Source organism: Crinia signifera, chromosome 6 (genome assembly GCF_055691185.1).
Source record: "Crinia signifera chromosome 6, ASM5569118v1, whole genome shotgun sequence".
In the NCBI taxonomy this organism is placed as follows: Eukaryota; Metazoa; Chordata; class Amphibia; order Anura; family Myobatrachidae; genus Crinia; species Crinia signifera.
In genome coordinates, this window is record NC_139222.1 from 118,645,974 (window position 1) to 118,672,808 (window position 26,835).

General features: G+C 45.9%; 1 protein-coding gene across 4 annotated transcripts in view; it reads right to left on the reverse strand.

Moving 5' to 3' along the window:
- Positions 1–14,128: 14,128 nt before the first annotated feature.
- LOC146008053 (uncharacterized) overlaps positions 14,129–26,835 on the reverse strand; it is a 48,714-nt gene continuing 36,007 nt past the window's right edge. For 2 of the 4 annotated variants that reach the window (XM_083146943.1, XM_083146945.1), the window contains exons 2-5: positions 23,449–24,955; positions 19,950–20,129; positions 17,755–17,887; positions 14,129–15,357 (exon numbers count right to left, since the gene is read on the reverse strand). In XM_083146943.1, the coding sequence (XP_083003069.1) occupies positions 15,310–15,357; positions 17,755–17,887; positions 19,950–20,129; positions 23,449–24,955 (1,868 nt within the window). In that variant the 3' untranslated portion in view covers positions 14,129–15,309. Of the gene's footprint in view, positions 15,358–17,754; positions 17,904–19,949; positions 20,130–23,448; positions 24,956–26,835 lie in introns of all 4 variants that reach the window. The other 2 variants (XR_014444452.1, XM_083146944.1) reach the window with 2 other exon arrangements.

Consider the following 26,835-nt stretch of genomic DNA (forward strand, 5'->3'; position numbering starts at 1 on the left):
AGTATGTGCAGCACATACTTTTTGTACTGTGCGATGAGGTGCAGCGGGAGCGCGCACCTCAAAGCACAGATCGCACCGCACGCATCGGGACGTGTATGGGCACCTTTAAACCTGAACTCTAATGGTGGACTCTAGGAAATTTTAGTTATTATCCATATGACAGTGGTTCCCAAAAAAAGTCCTCAAGGCACCAAATAGTCCAGGTTTTAAGGATATCCATTCTTAGGCCCAGGTGAATTAATTAGTAGCTCAGCCAGTTTGATTATACCATCTTTGCACAAGCAGCAGGTATATTTGAAAACAGGAGTTGCTGAGGTACCTTGGGAACAGCATTTAGGAACCACTGCCATATGCTAATGCATTCAAAATAAAGCTACAAGAACTGGTATTTTAGCTTTACACGCCCAATTCTGGTTAAATAAATAAACATTGTTCTTCCCTTTAACATCTAATAAATTCAAACTGCAGTGCTGTTTTATAGTACAAGGTTGTTGACAATATTGGTATGAGACCTGCCTAGCCCTAATGCCCACTGTCTCCCCCATAAATCAATGCTTGTCTCTTTAATGTCAAAATCTTGGCCCGCATGTGGAAGTTCAGCTACGCATTTTCCATGTCCATTTTTCCCCTGCAAGATCTCCCACAAAGAGTAACCTACCTTTCACAAAGACTAACCTACCATTCAAAGTAGTCTTCTCTGGAATTACTGGCTAACTAGTTTTCATGGATTATGGAAACCAAAGACACTTATATTCTGTGCTGAAACTGGTGTTGCATATTTGGTACTTTAATAGCAGTTGATTAGTATACATTTTCTAAGCTTATACTGCAACTTACCTATCACACAATTATACTGTACATGGCACCTCCTTCATTAAAGGCCAACACGGTTAGTCCTAACACATATGTTTGCAACTATACACTGCTCTTAGCAGGGTGGGTTCTGAAAACTCTACACACAGTTATCCTGGTTATCTGCATAAATCAATCAGAAACAGCAAATTGTAATGTTATAAGTGTCCTTAATGGAAATATACTTTTCAATCCCATTCATATCCATTATATTAGCAATAACTTCTGCCAGTTACAAAAAGCAAAAATAGTTTGTAAAGTCATTTGTGATTTAATGAAATCACACAATATGCAGAAAGCAGAAGTATGCTAAGAATTCATACATTAAGACACAGAAGCCTAAAAGGATTAAACCATCCACTGGAGATAAGTAATTTTCACTACATTCTCATCCAGCTGAGAGAAGGCATTGGCTATATAGAACATATATATTAATGGAGAAAAGTGTCATTTACCTTGTCAGATACACATGAGAATCCTCAAGGAGAGAAGTTTTGTGGCACCGACTATTCCCGAGTGTGAGAGTCTCAGCCAGAGACTGCTACCAAGACAGCTGCAGCTGATGTCAGATGATCACGCCTGAAATCTGAGCATCTAACAAACTCTTCAGGTAAAACTTGCCTCTCTCAGGTTTCGGACATTAATTCCCTACTTGGCCAATGATATGACATGCAAGTATGTGCTCTGAGAAGGGCTGCCTGTACAACTGTGTTGTGTGTGTGTTCACATGGTGTCATAACGAGCCTGGTGTTTCTATAGGCATCTATACACTGTGTGATAAACTGAACGCCAGTCAGTCCCATTGGGAATTGTGTGGTTTCTTGCCAATATTTTGTAGTTCTATGTCATATTTAAGGTCCATACACACTGGGGGATTTTGCCCAGCATGTATGGACAGCGATGATGGAGAATATCTCTGGCCTAAAAATCAATCAGTGCATATATACAGTTAATGGATCTCAACCTCGGTCCTCAGGGACCCCCAATGGTGCACATTTTCCAGGTCACCTCACAGATACACAGGTGCATTAATTACTCACATTTTAAAAGATCACAGGTGGAGCTAATTATATCACCTGTTAGTGTTCATTCTAGCACCCGCTATCTTTGAAAACCCACGCAGTTCCTCTTCCCTGCCTGGGGTGTCGCTGTCTGCTGTGGTGTTTCTAGCACAGGTCTGGGTGGCATATCAGTGCAGATATACAGACCACACTGTGGTCCCTCCCTAAAGGTCCTCAGTACACTGAGCAGCAGTCCAGACTGCTTGAAAAAAATATTGAGGCGGGCTAAAATTAAATTTTAAATAAATATATAAATATATTATACAGTATATCAATAGAAGCGGGGGTGGTGCCTGTGTTCCCGGGAGCCCTTCTTCCCCCCACACATTCCGACGCAGGCAGAGAGGCTTCCATCTCCCTGCCTCCCGCCGTCCTCCGGCTCCCTGCGGGGTTAAAAAATCGTCATCAGAGGCAGCAAGCCCCTGCGGCGTTGAATAGGGTGACAGGGAGGGCTGGCAGCAAATGCTCTAGCCCTCCAGAACCCTACGAATGTGCAGTGAATCCTAAGCAGGATTCATAGAAACCTAGAATTTGATGGCAGATAATAACAATTTGGCTCATCTAGTCTGCCCCTTTTTTATCCTTCAGGTAATCGCAACCCCAACCAAAGCGCCGGCACAATAGATTTCACTGGGATGGAAGTGCTTTCTGGTGCTGCTGGAGTGAAATCTCCTCCAGGAACTATGGGAGCAGTGGTGCCTACTGGGATTGCCAGCATCAACCAAAGCAGGGAATCCTGCAAGAACCATGGCTGGCTCCCCGCTCCCCGCCCCCCCCCCCCCCCCCCGAGACTGTGATTGATGCCACTTCCGCCCAAAGGTGGATTTAGACCTCATGGGCCCAAGGCAAGATACCGGTTTGGGCCCTCCTACCTCCAACAATCCATAGTACCAGATCCGGATTGAAGGCCTCATGGGCCTGGAGCTGAAATTGTTCAAGGGCCTATTATGAGAAGGCCAATGGCATGAAGGCATGTAGATCCCATACATTATAAGCCCCAATGTCTTCCTAAATATATAAGGTGTGGAAAATAGACATACAAGTTTAATACTTATGATTTATGGCCAACCATGTGGACAGCTGGTGATCATCATTCTTCCATGATGATTTGCCTGTATTTATGTATAGGCCTGCAGCTGCAGTGCCATCTGCCCCATTGATAATCAAAAAATTGCTTATTGCAGGCGGTATTGATAGAGTACCTTGGCTCATGCACATTCAACTGATAAATGCTCAGCTGTGTGAACACCGGCATTGCGTACAAATCTGAGTCTTTTGGAAGTAGGCTTAATACCTGTCACATTTAACGTAAACTGACTGCCCACATATAGCGGAGGAAATCAAATTGTGTGTCCAAACATTTTTTTATCCTATTAAAGAACATGAAAGGGAGTGTGGGCAGGTCCATGTCATGTTATATCGCCACATGGTAGTTTCGCAATGCTCCTCTGGGAATGTTTTGGATGGCCAATATATCTTTATAGGGCCCCTTGAGAAGGAAAGCAGCCACTTCTATAAGGCTGGAACCCTTAATCAGGCCTTGGGGGAGATTCTCTAAGAATCTCTGCCCCCCTTCGCCGCCCATCGCATTTATAATTATCGCATATGTTCTAACATATGCGATAATTATAGCAAAGGACAGCTCTTGCGTTAAGAGCTGTCCTTTGCGGTGAGAGTCGCCAGGTCCCGGCGGCTTCCCCCTCCCTCACACACCCGGCGCTGCTGCTGCTGCGCGGGCTCTCCTCCTCCCTGCACCCGGAAGAGGATCAGTGCAGGGAGGATGTCAAAGGTCCGGGCAGCACTGCGCTGTGCTGCCCGGACACAGGTGAGGGAGGAGGGGGCGATGCGGGGCGGCGGCGGGATGCGGTAGAAGCCCATTGGCTTCTATGGGGCATCGCCAGATTTTTCTGGCGATGCCCCCGCCACGTTAACCCGGCGGGGGATGCTTACAGCATCCCAAAATGCGGTAAAAACCCGATAGTTTTTACCGCATTTCTTGCATAGAGAATCTCCCCCCTTGTCTGTTGGGAAAGGAAAAGAGTACACATTTGTTTTATGTGTATATTACTGCAATATGTGGCAAGAAGGATTCTTTATTATCAAGGACTGAGAGCATTTGTTAATAAATATGCCTCATCTAGATCAGTGACATGTCTAATAAGCATGTAGTTGGGTTGTTTATTACAGGTCTTAAGCACAGAGACCATTTTGCTAGCTCATGTGTCAGACTTTAAATGTCTGTACCCAGATAACATGGGATGATTGGCAAGAGGATGGTAACCATGGTAACCATTCTAAAGTTGCAACCAGCAGCATTGTATAGCGGTCTAACCCAAATCCTGGGGAAAAACTTGCCGAGATGGGCGTTCTACTTCAGATGAGATGTTACAGGCAACCAATCAGACACTAAGTGGGCCAGATGTACTAAGCTTGAAAAGTGATAAAATGGAGAGTAACAAACCACCAGCCAATCAGCTCCTACCTGTCATGTCACAGGCTGTTTATCATTCTCCATTTTATCATTTTCAAGGCTTAGTGCACCTCGCCCCATGCGTGTCTAGCTGTAGGGGCCCCTGCCCCCTCTACTTCATAACAGCGCTCACTAACTGGCAGACTTAGAAACATAGAATTTGACGGCAGATAAGAACCATATGGCCCATCTAGTCTGCCCCTTATTTATCCTTCAGGTAATCTCAACCCTTTTTAATCCTTATTTCTTTGTAAGGATATTCATATGCCTATCCCAAATAAACGGTTATGGTATATTAGATCTACAATGTCTAGGTCTACAGTCATATGGTCGACCACTAATAGTCGACAGAGTCCAAAGGTTGACAGTGAAAAGGTTGACAGGGTCAAAAGGTCGACATGCAAAAGGTCGACATGGGGTTTTCAGGTGTCTATGTGGACATGGACACCGTCTAGTAAGTGTACTGTGTCCCCTTGCATGGCGTGCTACGCTCGCCATGCTCCAGGCTTGGTACCTTGCTGCGCTCGGCACACTACTATATTAGTTGATGGTAGGGTATGAAATTCCACATGTCAGCACGTCGGATCAAAACTCGTTAAAAATGCATGTCGACCTATTACATGTCGATCTTTTGACCCTGTCGACCTTTTTACTGTCGACCAATAGTGGTCAACCTTATGACTCTCGACCTAGAATCAATCTATCATGAGTCCGGATACCCTTCTAGACACAGGTTCTGATTTTTGTTGAAATTTGGAGCAAAGCTAAAACAGCAAGTAACATAGCACCTGGGCACACCATCACACCATGTTCCAATGCAAGGGGAGCAAATATACTTACAGTGTTTGCCTGCAGGCAAAGCCGGCCCTAGCCTAAATGACCTAGGCAAGATTTTGGAGTTTCATCACTAGGATTATTTAATTGATTATTTGAATGTTAAGGTGAGTTAGTTTGTTGTAGTGAGTGCTGTTTGTATTTACTAGAGTGTGTGGTCACAGGCCAATGCACCCCATCCTGGGAAGTGGGTGCTGTTTGCACCCCATTCTTAGGAATGGCGAGTGTGTTGGTACTTCTGTATCTATCTATATATAGTTGCCTGGCATTCATGTTTTGAAACTTGTGGTACCCAGCCCACAGCAGATTTCTTTTTGGTACGAGTCCATTGTAACCTTACCTGGATGTGTTTTTACTGCCTTTTCTATTAAAACGTCTGTGTGATACACTATGGAGCGCCCCTCCTGTTCTTTATTTTAACAGATTGTCTTTGCTTCTCCCGTGAGTCCTGGGAGTATTGGACCTATTATAGGTTCCTAAAAACTTGCATAATTTATGCTATATGTTTATTCAAAACAACACCACCAACTGCCACTGATTTGGACAAGATTATATGAGAAAATATATCAGTGGCCATCTTTTTTGTTCACATGAAAATATGCTAAATATTTATCTACAGTTTAACTCTACATGGCTAATTTTGCCTCATATGACTTAATAAGAGTTATCACTATTTTAGATATATTGGAATTAAAAGTTAAGTTTTAACTCATTCATTATACATCATTCTCAACTAATTAAAAGTGTGCCTCCAACAAGAATCCCTGTCTGCAAACGGTTGCCCACTCTTTGTGGACTACCGTCTCTCTTCTTTCTAAGTATATTGGTACTTGATTCTTGGAGGCACCTCCAACATTGTAATTGTTGTATGTCACCAAATATACAGTCTTTCTAGTTGGTTCTTTGATTACATTTGATTCTCTTACTGTCCTGTGCAGGATACTACTCCTACCTGTCTCAGTATTGGAGGAGGCTGCATCCTATTTATGGATCGAGTGTGACCAGCTACAAATATTGATCTATTGGCTGACTGTCCCTTTATTGCTGGTGTGGTTGATAGCCTTATCCTGCGCCGAAGGTCCACCTACCTTTTCTTCCACTATCTATCTATATATATATATATATATATATATATATATATATATATATATATATATATATATATATATATATATATATATATATATATATATATATATATACACATATACACATACAGATATGTACCCTGGGAAGGGTGACCGACACAGACCTGGGAAGACATGGGGAACATATATGGATATGACAGGGCAGACACGGGGTACATACAATTTTGGCTGAGCATCACAGTTCCTAGGCAGCCATTGGCAGCACCATCTTGATCATTGCTACTCACAGGGCAGCAGTGAGAGGGCTCAACAGACCATCTACCCTTCAGTGCTCCACAGGAGTCAGCCACGTGGATGGATTATGGCTGGATCCACGACTGGAGGGAGGGCCAGCATGTGGAGGTGAGTGGGGAGAGAGTCAGTGAGTCCTGGGAGAGTAAGTTTGGCCCTCTCTGGGCTGAGGTCTACAGCCACTGCCCCTGTTTCTGGAACCATACATCCTCCTTGGAGAAGCAGCTCGGTTCACCTGGACCTGGGACATCTCACAGTCCAACGGAGGGCTTCACCCGGGGCCTGCATGCCAGGAGTCTTCTCTGTAGGCCAGGATTCTCTTCTGTACATCAGCATCTGCCCGGGGGCCGTGGCTGTGGTGCCGCCTGTCTCCAGCCGCTGGACGTGGCGGGGACACTCAGCGCTCCTACACACTCTCCCCCTCCATCCTCCCTCGTCGTTCTTCCATCCACATGGATGGAAGATCGGAGCTCTCCTGCATGAGACCATCCCCAGCCCCCGACCAGTTGTTAGTTGATAAGTGTGTGAAAAATTCCATTATCTACTATTATTTTCCTTTTGACCTGAAGAAATGAATTGTGCAACTACACTATTCCTTGGGTTTTAACAGCCTCATTTAGATTTAGGGGTTAATCCTGCTGTCAGCTTTAATGTAGCACCTTGGGAAAAACTACACCTCTCAACATGACCCATTCCAGGAGAGACACCGAGCTCTTTTTCTGGACTTCCTTCTTAATGTATGATTGCCATCACCTGTTTTAAAAAGTCTAATTGATAAGAAAAGGTGTTTCACCACAAGTGATGGTAATCACACATTAACAAGGTCCAGGTACAGAGCATTGTGTTCTTCCTGGAGAGGGTCATGTTGGTAGGTATGGGAATACCATTGGGTATTGTAGGTGCTGCACATTTCAAATATGAGGGAGGGAGGCACATTTCTAAATCTCGTTATTATATGCAAAGACATACAGTATTTTCCTGCACAAAAGAAGCATTGCCTTTGCATCACAACATGGTTTGTCTAGGTGCAAATGTGCTCCCTTAAATGGATTTCACCTACATGACACCCTATGTGTTTTATTACACCATATGCTACTCTGTTCTACCATATGTTGTGCTGTGGCATGATGTCCTATGTCACTGTTTACTTTTTCCTTTATACTACGTGATGTTGCATGTGGTTGGAATTTGGCCTTTTCATGCCATATGTTTCCTGGGATTCCTCTCAGCCCTATAGTGTTCTCTCACACCATGTATTTCCATGATGTGATCCACATGAGGCACTTAGCAGCACTCTGCTCTGTCATGCCATGCACAACACTACAGTACAAGGGAGTTCTGAAATAAACATTTTATAGAGGACTTCTTTTTTTTTTTAATTATGCCCCTACTTTATCCGGTGGAAATGTCATTCTTCCTGTGCACCAGCATAACAATCTTTAAAATTAAAATGTTATGTGTCTACAATTTTATTTCTTCTCATTTCCAGTTAATCACCACAATGTTTTGTTTCCTGGACAAGTATATGAACTTTGTTTTGTTTCTTATATTTTAAACTGTAATGTCTTGGCGCATAGTGTAGCATATATAGGGGATGATTCAACACCATTCGGAACGGAGCAAATGTGGCACCATTCCGATGCTGGGGGTTCTGTGCATGCGCAAGCGTGTATTTGCGCATGTGCAGACCTCATCAACAAATGGCTTTGTCTACACACTCGCTGGGTCGTTCGTTGCGGGAATGGAAGGGACAGGGGCGGATGACGGCCGGAACGCCCAGAGTTTTACGGATGTCCTCATAAAAACATTGGGCGTTCCCATGGGAACGCAGGTGGGCTGATGCCTGCCGGCGGCAGGTGGTTGACTTCACAGGACATCAGCTGTCTGCCCTGTCTTTGGCCCAGCGCTTGTAAACCATTCACTGATTTTGGCGACCATGGAATGATTACTCCTGCTAGCGGATGCATGCGAGGGGCTGTGTTAGGGAACACAGCCCCTCGCATGGTACTGAGGGGATTCGGCGGCTGGGGGACAGGCGTTCGGCAGGGCAGCGTTAAGCAGCGAACGGCTGCTGCTTACCGAGTGGTGTTGAAGGACCCAGATAATACACTGATGTATTTGTGCAGTGTCTATTCAGCAATATGCCACTTAGAGTCCATAGGGACTGAAATTATTCATACATGCATAACTGTAATGCATTGTTGGCATTATTTCCATTGATCACATTATTATCATGTCTGTTAATAAGGGCAGAATTACTCCCATTGCTCTGACCATTTACACAACATTTCAGAGTGTACGCAGGCAGGCAGGCAGGCACACACACATACAACTGTCACTATTCCTCCAGCAGTACAGGAGCATCTGGTCCTTCAGCTTTTGGACAAACTTCAGAGAAATATGGAAATGTGCCGATCGCAGGATTCCTGATATGAGATACCCGGCCTGGCTTATTTAGATCATAGTGGAAGAACGATACTTAGATAAACACGGCGGGGGAACCATATTAATATATAGAGAACCTAAGACATAACTAGTGCAATATCCAATGTATTAATATAAGAATATTAGTGCCATAAAATCCAGAATGAGATTAATAATTTAGAATAACAGTTAAGGAGCCACATACACTCGGGGCATATAATATATGGTATACGGCTGTTAGGTCGACATGCATTGGGTCGACCACTGAAGGGCTTAGGGCAACACCTCAGAAGGTCGACAATGCAGTTAGGTCGACAAGGTCACTAGGTCGACACAATCATTACATTGACATGGGCAAGGTCTACAGTCAAAAGGTCGACATGGGTTTTCATGTTTTGTTGAGCCGACATGTGCCGACAGGCGGGATTTTATGACCTACCATCCACTAAGGCATGGAGGGAGAATAAAATAGAGCGTAGCGAGGCACCGTGCCTGAAGCATGGTGAGCGCAGTTAGCCATGCCTATACGGTGTCCATGTCAACATTTGGTACAAAAAAAGTGAAAAACCCATGTCAGCATTTTGGCTGTCGACCTATTTCGTGTGTCGACATAATGACCCTGTTGATCTATCCCCATGTAGACTTTCTGAGGTGTCGACCTTCAGTGGTTGTCCCAATGCATGTCGACCCTATGACCCATGCCCATAATATATACACTATCCTGGCTGACAATTTATATACTATATATTTTCTATGAAAACAGAAGCCGGCAACAACAAAAAAGTGCTGTTACCGACCGAGGTGCTGGATGTACAGTATTAAGTGGCCACTAGACAAAGCTCTCCACCCACTTACTGTATGCAACAACAATGGGGCAGATGTATTAAGCCTGGTGAAGAGATAAACTGGAGATAAATTGGAAGGAGATAACGCACCAGCCAATCAGATCCCAACTGTCATATTTCAAACACAGCTGATTGGCTGGTGCGTTAACTCTTCCAAGTTATCTCCAGTTTATCTCTTCTCCAGGCTTAATACATCTGCCCCATAGGGCCTTATTCTAGTTTACTCTTTCTGACAAAATCCTTCTTAGATGGACAAAACCATGTGCACTGCAGAGGGGCAGATGTAAAATGTGCAGAGAATTAGATTTGGGTGAGTTATTTCTGTGCAGGGTAAATACTGGCTGCTTTCTTTTTGCACTGCAATATAGATCTCACTTTGAAGTAAAACCCCACCCAAATCTAATTCTCTCTGCACAAGTAACACCTGCCCCCCTGCAGTGCACATGGTTTTGTCCATCTAAGAAGGATTTTGTCAGAAAGAGTGAACTAGAATAAGGCCCATTGAGAGGCTGATGTAATGTCAATTTGTGCCCAAACAGTGGGTATAAACTGTGTCTACTAAATATGCGTAGTATGTGTAGTGTTATGTATCTTAAAATGCCTTCCACTGTGTGTATATATATATATATATATATATATATATATATATATATATATATATATATATATATATATATATATCTCTTATATTTTTAGCCAGATCTGTCACTCAACCCCTGTGGAGAACGTTCCTGTGTAGAACAGTTTCACTTTCATGTGTATGACGTTCCACCCCCTTGACATCACCTCTCCCCGCCCAGCCAGGGCTACAGTACACGCCCACCATCCACCATTACTCCACAGCTACCATCCACCATTACTCCTGCACATCCCTACCCTCTGCCAGGACCCCCGCGACCCCCCTTCCGCGATTCGCGGGACCCCCCGCGACCCCCCCCTCCCGCGATTTGCGGGACCCCCCTGCGACCCCCCTCCCGCGATTCGCGGGTCCCCCCGCGCCCCCCCCCTCCCGCAAATCGCGGGACCCCCGCGCCCCCCCTCCCGCGAATCGCGGGACCCCCGCGACCCCCCTCCCGCGATTTGCGGGACCCCCGCGACCCCCCCTCCCCCGATTCGCGGGACCCCCGCGACCCCCCCTCCTGCGATTTGCGGGACCCCCGTGACCCCCCCTCCCGCCATTCGCGGGACCCCGCACCCCCCCTCCCGCGAGTCGCGGGACCCCCCCTCCCGTGATTCGCGGGACCCCCGTGAACCCCCCCTCCCGCGATTCGCGGGACCCCCGCGACCCCCCTCCCGCGGTTCGCGGGACCCCCGCGACCACCCCGGTATCCGGACTATTGTTAGACAGCACTTACATCGACACCATTAGTTCGACAGCTCAATAGGTCGACATGGTTTTAGGTCGACATACCATTAGGTCGACATGTCATTATGTCGACAGCTCGTTAGGTCGACAGCTCATTAGGTCGACATGTTTTTAGGTCGACACTGCCATTAGGTCGACAGTGTCTATGTCGACATGGGTTTTTTCACTGTTTATTGAGCCGACATGTGCCGACAGGTGGTATTTCATGCCCTACTATCCACTAGGGCGTGGTGGGAGAATAAAATAGTGTGCCGAGCGCAGCGAGGCACCGTGCCCGAAGCATAGCGAGCGGCTGCTGGGATACACTTCAAACTGTGTCCATGTCGACTGTGTCGACATTTCGGCCAAAAAAACAGTGAAAAAACCCATGTCGACCTTTTGACTGTCGACATAGACTCTGTCGACCTAATGGCAGTGTCGACCTAAAAACATGTCGACCTAATGAGCTGTCGACCTAATGAGCTGTCGACATAATGACATGTCGACCTAATGGTATGTCGACCTAAAACCATGTCGACCTATTGAGCTGTCGAACTAATGGTGTTGATGTAATGGCTGTCGATGTAAGTGCTGTCTAATATCCGTCCCAGACCCGACCACCCCCTCCCGCGATTCACTGGACCTCCGCGAACACCCCCTCCCGCGAAACGCGGGACCCCCGCGACCCTCCCGCAAATCGCGGGACCCCAGCGACCCCTCCCTCCCGCGAGCCCCCTCCCGCGATTCGCAGGACCCCTGCATCCTCCCCTCCCACGATTCGCCGGACCCCTGCGACCCCCCCTCCCGGCATTAAAAGGGCCCCCCGCGACCCCCCCTCCCGCGATTCACGGCACCCCCCCCCCTACTGTGATTTGCGACCCCCCTCCCGCAATTCGCACCGCCCCCTCCCGCGATTCACGGAACCCCCCGTAGCGCCCCCCTCCCGCGATTTGCGGGCCCCCTCGGCACTTCTCGCGATTTGCGACCGCCCCCTAATTCACACATTCGGGGACCCCACCTCCCGCGATTCATGCCCCCCTCACGCAATTCACTGCACCCCCCACACCCCCCTTCCTGCGATTCGCAACCCCCCACGACCCCCCCTCCCGCGATTCACGAAACTCCCCGTAGCGCCCCCCTCCCGCGATTTGCGGGCCCCCTCGGCACCTCTCGCGATTTGCAACCGCCCCGTAATTCACACATTCGGGGACCCCCCCTCCCGCGATTCATGCCCCCCTCACGCAATTCACGGCACACCCCATACCCCCCTTCCTGCGATTCGGAACCCCCCACGACCCCCCCCTCCTGCGATTCATGACCCCTCCCGTGATTCACGGACCCCCGCACAACCCCCCCTTGACTCACGGCACCCCACGCGCCCCTCCCGCAATTCACGGACCTCCGCAACCCCCCCTCCCGCAATTCACTAACCCCGACAACCCCCCTCCCGCAATTTGCGGACCCCCCTTCCCACGATTCAAGCCCCCCCGCGCCCCTGCCCACGATTTGCGGACCCCCGCCCCCTCCCGCTAACCGCGGATCCCCACACACCACCCCCCCTCCCGCAATTTGCAGACCCCCCAGACCCCCTTCCGGCAATTCCACCCCCCAGCGGACCACCGCGGCCCCCCGCTCCCGCATTTCACGTACCCACGTGACAATGAGGGATCCTGTACCACCACAAGCAGGTACCGCCCCTAGGTGGGAAATCCGGCCCTGGCTGCCGCACTGCAGGTTTCCCCACTGCCCTCTGCACCAGCGCCACAACTTTTATCAATGTCTTGCCCACATACCACTATTATACAGCCTCCTGCTCTCATGCACGCTCACTCCCTCCCAGTGGGAGGAGACGCTCACCCACTGCCGGGAGCTGCATACTGTCCCCCACCCTCCTCCAGTTCTAGGGATGCCCATCGACCATCAATGATTTTCAAATAATCGATGGTTTATGGCCGATGTTGAATACTTTTGCCATCAATGTGGGAGGACACTGCCCTGCCTCCTGTTCTCCTGCCCCGTAACTTCCGCCAGTGGAGACCCGCTCACCCTGTGTTGCCCACATTCCCCTATCATGCTTTACCGCCCAGCCTCCTGCTCTCATGCACCCTAACTCCCACCCAGTCGGAGGAGACACTGACTCCTGTATTTCTGTGCTGCCACGCTGGACCCTCACCCACTGGCAGAAGCTGCACAGTGTCCACCACCCTCTTTAGTCCCCCGTATGCCCACACACCCCTATCACTACCCAGCTTCCTGCTCTCCTGAACCGTAACTTCCACCACTGGGTAATCGCTGACGCTGTGTTGCCCACATACCCCTATCATGCCTCATATCCCAGCCTCCTGCTCTCATGCACCCTAACTCCCACCCAGTAGGAGGAGACACTGACTCAGGGCCACCGTCCGGTACTCCTGTGCTGCCACGCTGGACCCTCACCCACTGCCAGAAGCTGCAATACAGGGCATCTTTCATACAATTCTAACCATATTTCTCACAATACAAATGTTCACTTACGCCGGTGTGAAGAGCGCCCGTATATATATATAAAATAAACCCAGAGTCATATGGGTGTTGGATCTAAATTTTGTGAAAAGTTTATATTTTAATTTGCTGAAAAATGGAATAAATCATTCTTTTATGTGTCTACATTTTTATCTATTATTCTATAAATTATGATGTGGTGAACATTGTATAGAGCACACTTCTATATCCCTTCATATCCTTTGGATTATATATATATATATATATATATATATATATATATATATATATATATATATTAGTAAGGGGAGTGCTTTAGAGTAGATTGAATGTTTTCAGTCTTATTAAAGTCTTATTAAAACCAATCACTTTGTGGCCAATTTTCCCTCATGCGCACCCAAAATGACAATACATCAAGATATACATTTAAAAGTTTACTTTATATCGCTTTTGAAATACCATATAATACATCACCATAAAAATGCTGTGCGTTCCCATGCTAAAGCAGCCGTGATGCGGGTGCGGAGAGCGGACAGCTGACGTCAGCGTGCCTGGGACAACACAGATTTAAGACACCAGAGAGGTGTCTTAGGTCTGCGAACGCTTGCAAAATCACTCGATGGTCAGCGACCATCAAATGATTTTGCCCCCGCATGCAAGGCTACGAATGGATGTTTATGCTAAACATCCATTCGCATGCATGCATGGAAATCAATGGGGGGCAGGTGTTTTTGTGGGCGGCGTTTAGATGACCCGCAAAGCTGAGAATTTTGTAGCTTTGCGCGTCAACCAGAATGACCTCCAAAGTGCCTTATTCTTAGACGCAGTGGCATCTGTGTTTGTGTTTATAAACAGTTGCCTGCCTGCAAATGCCACTACGAAGTCCTTTCCGGATGTAGATCCATGCGTATATGATATATATGGAGTCACCTCCAATGACACTTCTGTGACACACCCATAACACACCTATCTCTGTACAAGCATTAAGCCACCACCTGTCACCGGGTGCCGGACAGGGACACGACAGTCGGGATCCCGACAGTCATTTACCCGACGTCTGGATCCCGACTGTTAAAACACTAACAGATGGGTTCCCGATGGCCACCGGCTATTCTCCCTCATGGGGGTCCACGACCTCCATAGAGGGAGAATAGAATAGAGGGTGATCGTAGCGAGCCACCGTGCCAGCAAGGGGCTTTGTTGCGCTCGCCATGCTGTCTGAGTCCGGCCAGTCGGGATCCCGACCTCGGGCTAATGACTGTCAGGATCCCGACTGTTGGAACCCTATACCACACCCCTGTCACCACCCATTATATTTATAACTCATTTCTTAGACTATGTGCTAGCCATGCCCCCACAGCATTGGAAAACAGGGGCGTGGCCTCGCAAAATGACAAGATTTATAGGCCCCTTGCCGCGAGACCACACCCCCTAATTTTGGCGGTGCGCAAGGATGTCCCTCCCTCACTACACAAAAAGTTGGGAGGTATGATATGGGTCCAAGCATCTATTCTACTTTATAGATAAAAGGCATTACACTTCCAGCGTTGTCGGTGCACTGTCTGTGTCTCTCCTGGCGATATTCGTGTTACACTAATAACTATTCCCAGATTGTCAGTTATAGACGAGTGCTCTCAGACTTCCACAGGCTAGTGTCATGTGTCACCTGATTTACAGATAAATATTGTTTTCTACTTGTACACACAATATTCAGAAAATATCACACATTGCGTTTGTTTTGCAAACTGCTAAAATCACAGGCATAGCAACACAGTGGGCCTTATTCAGATCTGAGCTCAGTACAAATTTGTTTGGCAAATGGGAAAAACCATGTGCACTGCAGGTGGGTCAGATGTAACATGTATAGAGAGAGTTAAATTTGGGCGGGGTGTGCTGAAACTGAAATCTAAATTACAGTGTAAAAATAATGCAGCCAGTAAATAACCCTGCACAGAAACAAAATATCTGACACAAATCTAACTCTCTCTATACATGTTACATCTGCCCCACCTGCATTGCACATGGTTTTGCCCATTTTCCAAACAAATTTGTACTGAGCTCAGATCTGAATAAGGCCCAGTATCTGCTGAAAAGTGCAGGCAGTACTTTCTGAACTAGATCACATTGCATCTAGTACAAATCACATGAAACACAAAACATACCGTGTGTGGGCACAGAGTTTTGGAAATCTGCAACGTATCTATTAAAGTAATTCTGACTCCGACACTCAGACAAGACTAATTTAAGCAAGACAATAAATGTGGCCTCATCCTGCCCCCTTGTGGTTGTGCTAGGAAATGCAAATACACCAAGCTCAGTAGACATGTTCAGTTATTGTATTGAGTAAAAAGGCAGCAAAATAGCAAATAGGAGGGTACTTGTTTCCGAGCACGGCGCCAGCGATAAAAATTGTATCCATCGGGTCCTAAAAAATCGCGTAGATCGCATCACATGCGATGCGATCGACGCAATTTTTACATTGGCACCAATGTTAAATGGCCCCCAGACCCCAATTTTCATTGTATCCCCACCCTGATGGGTAAAATGCCCCCCCCCCATTGTTAACGCCACGCCACGATGAACGCCAACCCGAAGCGTGGCGAGCGCAGCGAGCCCACGAGGGGCGGCGGTACGTGTCCTCCGACCTTTTCATACCCCCACTATCCACGTCGGCATGGAGTTGATTCTATATAGTATGGCGAGCACAGCGAGTCACCGATCCCAAAGCGTGGCGAGCGGACGCTCATTACTTCATAGGTATAACGCGTCGCCACGCTTCGGGCTCGGTGGCTCACTGCGCTTGCCACACTATATAAAATCAACTCCGCGCCGACGTGGATAGTGGGGGTATGAAAAGGTTGGAGGACGCGTACCGCTGCGCTCGCCACGCTTTGGGTTGGCGTTCATCGTGGGGTGGCGTTAACAATGGGGGGGGGGGGGCATTTCACATACAAATTACCCATCACGGTGGGTATACAATAAAAAATAGGGTCCATTGGGCCATTTAACATTGTTCCCTATGTAAAATCGGGCCATCGCATCGGTCGCATTGTATGCCATGATAATGGCATACAATGGACCCAATTTTACATAGGAATTTAACATTGAATACAATGCATTCAATGTTAAATCGCATCGGTCGCATCGCATACCTTAAGTTAAGGCATGCGATGGACGCAAATTTTTAATTGTTGGGAAAAAGGCTAAAAATAGCCCAAAAATCGCATCGGTTGCGTCCATCGCATACCTTAACTTAAGGTATGCGATGACCCACGACGGGCGCCGTGCTAGGAAACAAGTACCAATAGGAGTACTAATACACACTGCAAACCTTTTTACCCCAAATATAGCAATTCATGCAACAGTACAGCTCTTACCATATGGCTAATACTGGCTTTAATACTAAACAGAAGACCTATACCTATATGGTTTACCTATACTAGGTAAATGTAATAGGATGAGAGATTCAGAAAGTGAGAGATTTGGTAAGAAATCTCCATTATTTTTAATTTAAAGCGGCAATCATTTACACTGCAAAACCAGTTTGATTTTGAAGTGTATATGATTGCCGCTTTAAAAAACCTGGAGATTTCTTACCAAATCTCTCTTTATGCGTGCAATAGTCATTTTAATTGTTGTATTTGTAGGATTATGCATGAGGATTGATATTATATCCCTTTAATCTGGGACATCTACTGTATGATTTACCAAGGGGAGGGGGCATTTTATTTTGACACCACAAGCTCTACATACACAAGGTTGATAGAGCCGAAAGATTGACAACAGCAAAAGGTCAACACATGAAAAGATTGACATGAGTTTTTCAAGTTTCTTGTTGTCAGTGTCAACACCTGAGCACATGAACCCTCAATTGTACCACTTCCTCATGCATGCTGACCATATGACGTCAACCTATTGACTGTTAACATACAAGGATTTACATAGGTTCTGCAGGATTGAATTTAGCCAGCCACAGAACCAGTGTAATTCATGTGTATTCCAAGTTGTGCTTTCCTTCTGTGAAAAACAGATGAGCAGATTGCCTTGTGGTTAATTCCCTCACCTTCTTTGTGCAGTGAAACGTAGATAGGTCTGGTGGACACTCATGGTCTGAGGATACGGTGAAGTCTGATTCAATAGAGTGAGATGAAGAGGATTCGCCAAAATCTGGCATCAGGCTGGAAATCCACAGTCTGCTGAGAAGGGAACATTCTAATACCAAACATCCATTATCAAATGGTACAAGAGCATAATATTTTGTTAAAAATAAAAATACACTTCCACAGCTCATTAATGCAATCAGCCAATGTCTGCACACATGTCCACACTGATCAATGGCTTCTTATTGTGTTCATTACTATCATTATGCTATTTACAGCACAGTACATGTGTAGTTTCACGGAGGCAGGCTATGCTACATTTTCAGCGTAGGCTAAGCTACGTTGTCAGTGTAGCCCAACTGCTGCCTAGCGTAGTCCTGCGTAGTGTCCCCGCGGCAGCCCTGCGTAGTCAGCGTAGTGTCCCCGTCAGGCAGCGTAGTCACCGTACTGTCCCCGGGAGCTGCAGCTCTGTCCCTGGTAAGCCGAGTGAGAGCCTCTCACACAGTGCCGGTAACCGCCGATCCCCTTCGGTGGTGGACGCCGGCAGAGAGGCGATCATGCGTACGCCAGCGGAAAGGCACTCCATCTGTCTGAGACTCACGAGCGGCTCAGGCGCTTGTGCGTCTCAGTAATTCTTGCGGCAGGGTACGGCAACCCTGCCTGTGTCCGCTTCAGGGAGATGGATAGGGTTAGGGGTTCGGTAGCATGTGCGTCTCCTGCACAAATGGGGGGGGGGGGGGGGGGTGCGGTGCGCAAGTGTGTCTCATGCACAATAAAGGACACATTTGCCAGTGCTCCATGTTACATACTGGCAAATGCCTCCATTTCAAACCCCCACTACCCACGTCTGCCCGAAACATGGCGAGGGGACGCGGTACGCGTCCTCCCGACCTGTTCATACCCCCACTATCAGCTTGGAGTTGATTTTATAAAGTGTGGCGAGCGCAGCGAGCCACTGCGCCCAAAGCGTGGCGAGCGGACGCGGATTACTTGATGTGTATACCATGTCCGCTCTCCACGCTTCGGGCTTGGTGGCTCGCCACACTTTCTAAAGTCACTTCCACGCCGATGTGGATAGTGGGGGTATGAACAGGTCAGGAGAACGTGTACCACGTCCGCTCGCCACGCTTCGGGCAGATGTGAATAGTGGGGGTGTTTCAAGAACACATTCACACCTGTCATGTCAGGCAGGTTAAAATGGTCAATGGTTCCCACACAATGTAGTAAGCGCTGACTGACTACGCTAGCTACGTAAGCGCCGGCTAGCCGCAAACAGGTGGGAAAAGGATGCTAATACTGACAGGGACGCCTGATTGACTATGCTAATTACTTAAGCTCTGGCTAGCAGCGAACGGGCGGAAACAGTACGCTGATAATGACAGGGACACTGACTACGCTGGCCGCGGGAACACTATGCTGACTAACTGCCACCATGAAACTACACAAGTACCTACAGCACTATTGGAATATATTTATGTTATCTCCAGTAAGGATTTAGTTAATTCATATTGGTGAGAAGATTTTCCCTTATTTTCTATTTATTATTTTTTCCCGTTTTTATTTAAATTTATGTACATGGGCCTATGATTGTTTTTTTTTTCATGCAAATATGCATGGAGGATGATATGGATAGAATCTGAGGCCCTAATATTAGGTTCTCCTTTCACATTTGACACTACCTTGCAGCAAATCCATGCTAGTGGAGCGGGGTGAGCAGTAAATTTACAGACGGACGTTTTACCGACGGTCAATATATCGGCATCCAATGACTGACACTAAAGTGGGGATATAAAGAGAGCACCTGGGACCTGGGTAATTGCCGGTTTGGTGATGTACTATCGACACGGGTAGAGGTGCAGTGTGAAAGCTCCACAGCTTATATTCCGGGTCAACCAACTCGGCAATTTGTTCTGGGTTATCATGGGCGCAAATAAATAATCAGTGCTAAATAAATTCATAAACCCTGCTAGATAGCAATTAGGTTAGTCTAGACTCCTCCACAGGTTCCTGCATGTATGGGCACAAAATAACCTCCAATGTCAATGAGCCATTCTGCTTGAACACATATTTGTGTGAGCAACTGGCTACTTGGTGTGCAAGTTAAAGTGCCTGAAAATGCCCATGTATGGGAATCTTGCCACAGTACAGCTCTACTGACCTGGTTCTCACAGATTTTGGAACGGCCTTATTATCCACTCTCTGGATCAGGACCGGTAGACATGCCAGAAACACAGAGAGAAGGATGCAACAACTACCAATGACACATGTCAGCTGGATCAGTGAGAGGGATGAATGGCAGCAGTCACCACTGTAACATAAATAATTTGTCTGCTGACACCTGTTACAAGGAAACAAAACAATGTAACATCAGTGCATATACATGTAGTTGTATGAAACATTGTTATATTTACATAGGTCCTGATGTGCGCTATGGTCCATACACATGCGCAGTCATTTGATAATCGAACTGATTGCAAATTCAAGTACTGGTTGCTGGTGTTTGCCAGCGTTTGGAACAAACTTGTGAAACAAAGTTTAGATAATGAACTATTCTGTATACATTTACAGTTTGAGTGTCCCTTATCCAATATATTCAGAAATCCATAGTTTCCAAAATGTACTTTTTTTTGCTAAAAACCTACTGGGTACACCTGTAACTGGCACTACTGGGGACATTATATGTAACTGGCACTAAGGATGTTATTCTGATGACCCACAATGCTGTAGGTAATGCTGCTTGGTCTGTGCTGTGACACTATCACACTGTTGCCAATGGTTGCTTTCTCCTGACGATGGTCCCCAGAGGCCTGGAATTTAAATATGTTTATCAGGATGTTCTATTAGTGACCTTTTAAGTGCATTTCAAGTCTGGTGAGTGCTTCCCAACTTCTTCTATATTATGGACTCTGGGCAGTTCTGCATGACAGCCCAGCAACTGGATTCGATTTGATATGAGTGTTATATATATATATATATATATATATATATATATATAGTCCATTAATGAGCGGCACTTGGATACTGGTTATAAATACCAAACTAATTAGGTGAGATTTATTGGCAACGTATCAGAGCCTTCACTTCTTTCTCAAGCCACACACAAAAATGTTGCCAATAAATCTCACCTAAGTTTGGTATTTATATCCAGTCTCCGAGTGCCGCTCATTAATGGATTATATACATACAAGTGGACCGTGGACCGTGGCCCATCTTGCAAGGGGGAAGGCACCAGAGCAAGGTAAAGCTGGAAATTTGGTTAACCCTGTGAGTGCCGGTTCCAGTGACTGATATATATATATATATATATATATATGCGCAGGGGCCCCACTGCACTGCTTTGTCCAGGGCCCCGTAATGGGGTTAAGATGGCCCTGCATAGCTGCTGCTGATCCTGTTTGAAAGCACCCTCAAGGCACCCGCCAAGGTCTGCAGTCGGATGTGGGCCTATTTTTATGGGAGGGCCTGGAGCTGAAGCCCTGGCTATGGGGGAGAAGGGGTATCAGCTCACATTATGTGCACCAATGCCACTTCTCCCCCAAGTATGAAGAAGCCGGGGTGCACTAAATGACAGGGACGCACCTGTCCATATTGGCACTGCTATCTATATCTATATGATAGCAGGCTGATATGCAGGGCAAATGTTTGAACGGTCAGCATCGATGACCGTTCCACCCCCTGACGCTATTTGCTTCAACTGCTGCAGGGTGGCAAAGCGCTATCCCTACAACAGGGAGAGCACTGTCCATGCTGCCGGCTCTGGACTGCACTGGGGATCTCGCACATGCCCAGTACAGCTGGTGTGTGTGTGTGTGTGTGTGTGTGTGTGGGGGGGGGGGTTAAGGAGACAGCACATCAGTACATCTGGTCAGTGTCCCTTCCTGATTCTAGGTGTTCCTAGATATTAGGTGTTTTAACATGTTGTCGATGAAGCACAGCACACGCTGCTCAGTGTGCTGATCTGGGGAGAGAGGCATCTGCAGTGGCAGTCTGTCCTCTGTCTCCCTGAGCTGGTGTGCATTCCCACCTACACCCTGCAGCCCCTGATAATTGTTTTTTTTATAGGAAAATAGCTGCGCCCTTCCCATTGGCCACGCTTCCTCATTTTACTGTTTGTGGCAGACCTATCGGTGCCCCTGTGCCTGAGGCACCCGATGCAGACTCTCTGATGGGGCCACTTAGCAGTGGTAAAGAATTGCTACTAAAAGGATATCCCTTATTGTTTCATATGCAGTCACACTTCTTACATAGCAAACATTGGCCCTTATTCTGATCTGTGCGGAAATTCCCGCATTCTTACGGAGCGGTCCGCACGCCACGGCGTTTTGCCGCATGCGGCCATCGTCCGTCGAAACGCCCACGTGTCCTCCGCATTCGGACGGACTCACTCTTTAAGAACAGGGCGTGTTTACGGACGACATACAAAGCATGCGTGTGCGGGAGAAACACTCCGATTCGGCACGGTATTACAGAGTATTACAGAGTATGCTCGGGAATACCGCATCCGAACGGGAGCCAAGCGGTGCTACCGCACGTAAGCGGAGTATTTACGCCAAACAACCCACTATGAAGTATCTTCTGCAATACATCACATGACCCACTTATTCAATTACCTATCCTCATAAAAAACTGTTTATTTGGAATTGGAATCAATTAGATGCCAATATATCCTTACAAGCATGCCTAACACATGCATTGCACACATTAACCCTTACAGCAATTGAAGTGCAATGGTTTCAATTAAAGCACTGACAAGCGTCCTATTAGTGAGTAATGAGTAAAGGAGTAGATTCTATTGGGTTCAGGTGTTAATGGTTGTAGTCATTAGGCGTACGTTCGCCTACCGCATGAACGAGTGGTGTCCGCAAAGCAATAGTACACTTGTGGACACCGCACATTTCTGCCCTTTTTGATCGCGTGCATTCGGAGTGGTTTCCGAATGTACGCCCCCCAACATAAGTGTACTCCCCCGTGTCCGCCCATGTTTCCGCCCCGTTTTGCCCACTTTGAAACTACGCCCATGTGTCATTCCGCATGACGCCCATAATACGCCCCTATTTCCCGACTGATAGCGGTGAACAGTTTTGGACGGGATTTGGCCGAACTGGTACCGAGTCAAGGCGTGGCACATGCGCGTAGCGTTCTCCACGCATGCGCAGACGCCATAAAGACGCGATCCGTAAGTACGCGGTAAAGTCCGCGTCAATCAGAATAAGGGCCATTGTCTGTTGAGCCCAAATGTTTGGTGCCAATGTGGGTCACTGGTTGAGTATAAGAGGCAAGAGGACCCTACTCATGAGGATTTACAGTCTAAAGAGGAGAGGCAAACAGGTAACACAGTGGGGAAGTGGAAAGAAGGGGTGAGTTAGTATGACAGCTAGAAGACTTTAATAAATAAGTAGGATTGAAAGTTTGTTTAAAGCTTTAGTTAAAAGCAGAATCTCTAATTGGAGGGAGAGTACGGATGAGATTTTGGTGGTGGGATTAAAAGTAAGTAATCAGTTAGGACGAGAGACGTCAGTCATTGGCAGAGCAAAGTTGATAGCTGGGAGTATGGAGGTAGAGGAGGGCGGAGATGTAGGGGTGAGGTAATTGTGTGAGGGCTTTATAGGTGAATGTGAGGAGTTTAGATACTGAAGTGATAGATATTGTAATCTCACCTGCACATTGCTCCAATGTTTTCCACAATAACACACTGTCCTCCGTTTTCACAGTAGATGCCACCAATGTCGCACAGACTCCTGCATACACCATTATATTCCTTGTACCCAGGTTTGCAGTTTGTTAAATCCGAAACATTAATTGTTGCTTGGTCGTGTAACCCTTGACTCCGAGCTGAGTATGTGACTTTTGGTTTTTCAATGTCCATCTTGCTGGTAGGAGAAAATTTGAGATTGAAAGTATTATTTGTTTTTCTCATGTTTGAAATATATTGAGAGCTGGCTGTAATTTGGGTTAAACTTATCTTGTTCTCATGAATCCACCGTTGATTTTGTTCAGAACTACCACTTCCTTCTGCTTGTAAAGAACCATCACTGGGAATCCATAAATGTGTTTGGTTACTGCTGTGGCTATTGACACCATCTATCTCTGGTTGTGATTCTAGTTGGGGTGATTTCCAGGTGTTTGAGAAGGTATCTCTAGTTATCGGTGTGGCCTTTGTTGGCACTTCCATCTGTTCTCTGCACCTCCGTGTCAGTTCTCTGCTTGTAGTTGTGTCCAAAGACAGTTTATCTTTTCTGGATCCACTCTTTGTAGTTCTGACTTCCATGGATGTCTGCTCTTCTCTAGGAAAACATTTTATCTGTATATTTGTTGTAGTCACTAAATAGTATCCAGTTTCTTTTGATCCTTTAGTTGCAGAGTTGAGCTCCTTTGGGATTATCTCTTCTCTACTTGGGATGAATTTCATTTCTCTGTTTGTATTGGGATCCAGGAAGATATCTTTTCTTGATTCATCAGTTGTAGTTATGGGTTGGGAGTTCATATTACTCGTTGTAATAAAAAAGTCAGTTTCTGTAAATCTATTCTTGTAAATCTCATTGGTGGGGTTGATTTTACGAGGCACTGTTTTTCTTACTGCTTTGGGTTGTCTATTTCTTCGAGAACCAGTGAATACTTCACTACTTCTCAACTTTGGATTCTTACGTTTAACCTCCTTGTAGCTCTCACTTTCTTCTCTATCCATCATTAGCAGTGGCTCCCCATGTATAAGAGTGACAAGTGTTTGATGCTCTTTGGAAGCAGCATTCATTTTGAAATGAGTTTCATCTGATCTGTCATGTTGTAACTGTGTTTGTCTCTTTGTGTGTGATCCGTTGTAATTTGACCTTGAGACATCATATTTTAGCTTTGCTTGTCCTGCTACTGTATGATTGGTCCTCCTTCCTAGCTGTTTGTGTTGCCCAGTGAGAAGATATTTTCTTGTAGACTTCCGTATTGTACTGGCTGGTCTTACTTGAACCCGTAACACTTGCCGTGTGATATCCTTCCTAAGGTTGTTTTGCTGGTATGTCATAAACTCCCTATTACTGTCTTTCTCCTCCAGCTTCTGTTTCTGGCCCCATAATGGTGAAAGGAAAGTAGAAAATTTGAATCCTTTGGGAATATCCATCTGAATATCTAGTATTGTGGTGAGCATTTGTCGACTTTGCTGCATTTTTATACCTGGAATTGTAGTGTTACAATTTTTTTTTTAGAATACAATTAAATGTGTAGTTTAGATGTGTAGATACATTAAATTACTGGTACTGAAACATTGTATTATTTTTTTATGTATCTATGAGGCATATAGTGAGTAAACTAAGCATTGAACACATCAACATTTTTCTCAGTAACTATATTTGCAATCTCTTGTACCTAGCTTGATGCAAGTACTAATACTAATGATTACTCTTGCAACTGTGTCATGCAAACACAGCCACATTGCGTCTGACTGAGAATAAGCCCCATTATGTGAGTAAAATGTTTTTATTCACCATATTTCATGAATTTTGTTGTTTTGTGCTAAATGTTATAACATAGCGAAAACCAGACCTTACACTTGAACCAGTTGATAGTGAACTACTTAATGCTCACAGTATACATACTTTTTAACCTTTGCAAACTTAGAAGTTATTGGAATTTCAGGTATTTCAGAATAGCATGAATAGAACAATAGGTAGTAAAGGGGAAACTAAAAGTACCCACACACGGTAAAACGATATTGCCATTTTTGACTGATTGGAATGTCCAAAAATTAAAAACTTTCCATATGAGGGCATGAAAACGATCCATAGTGCGCACCTGCCGGTTGTTAGTCTAGCTTACTGATCCCTTCAACAGGCAGAAAGGTAACTGCCTATGTACCCATGGGAATGCCCTGCGCCTCGTAACTCAACACGGCCATTTGCAGTCAGTGTTTGCACATGCGCAGAAATGTGCATGCGAAAACCCCAACCGGGTGTGTGTGTGATCTAGAATTAGCCCCTGTGTGTAGTGATGCGGAACAATGTGCTAGTATGATTTGCAGTTGTTAAACGACCATCCACCCTCTGGTCATTTACACAATTATTCTGTGTGTGGGAATGGTATCTTTTGGTCAGGAGTGTTCTGGATTGCAAGGGAAATTGGTAAGAGATTGGATTGTTAATAAAACCTATCTGTGTGGGGACACCTTTTAAGCTTTACTTTTTTGGAAATATAGTCCATTGTGGTTTTGGAAAACACAATTTTATCAAGTATTATAATGAACAGCAGATGGCAATGCAGGGCAAGAGTTAGATCAGTGGTTCCCAAACTTTTTTGAATCACGTTGCCCTAAAGCAGGCATGTCCAACTGTGGCCCTCCAGCTGTTGTGAAACTACACATCCCAGCATGCCTTGCCATAGTTTTAGCATTCCCTAATATTACATCTGTGTCAAGGCATGATGAGACTTGTAGTTTCACAACAGCTGGAGGGGTATAGTTGGACATGACTGCTTTAGGGCAACGTGATTCAAAAAATGTATGAGATTTTTTTTTTCCAGGGTGCCAAAATTTGCCAAAATTTTCTTAATGAGAAATTTTGAAAAAAAAAATTAAATTAAGTAAATTGTATTTATAGGTCATCCTTAGGTTCAATTATAGGATGACGAACAATACTTGCTTGTCCACACATTTTATGATTGTCAGACACCAGCACTGGTTTTGCCTAATTACATTGGCCCTTATTCAGATCTGATCACAGTACAAATTTGTTCTCAAAATGGGCAAAACCATATTCACTGCAAATGGGGCAGATGTAACATGTGCAGAGAGTTAGATTTGGGTGGGGTGTGTTGAAAATTAAATCTAAATTGCGGTGTAAAAAAATTCAGCCAATATTTACCCTGCACAGAAACAAAATAACTCACACCAATCTAACTCTCTCTGCACAGGTTACATCTGCCCCACCTGCAGTGCACATGGTTTTGCCCATTTTGAGAATGTATGTATACTTGCCATAATATCCCTTTCATATATACAGGTGCTGTGCTGATTAAAAACAGGTGAAATTCTTGCTTTAATTTAGCCAGCCCTGAATGTG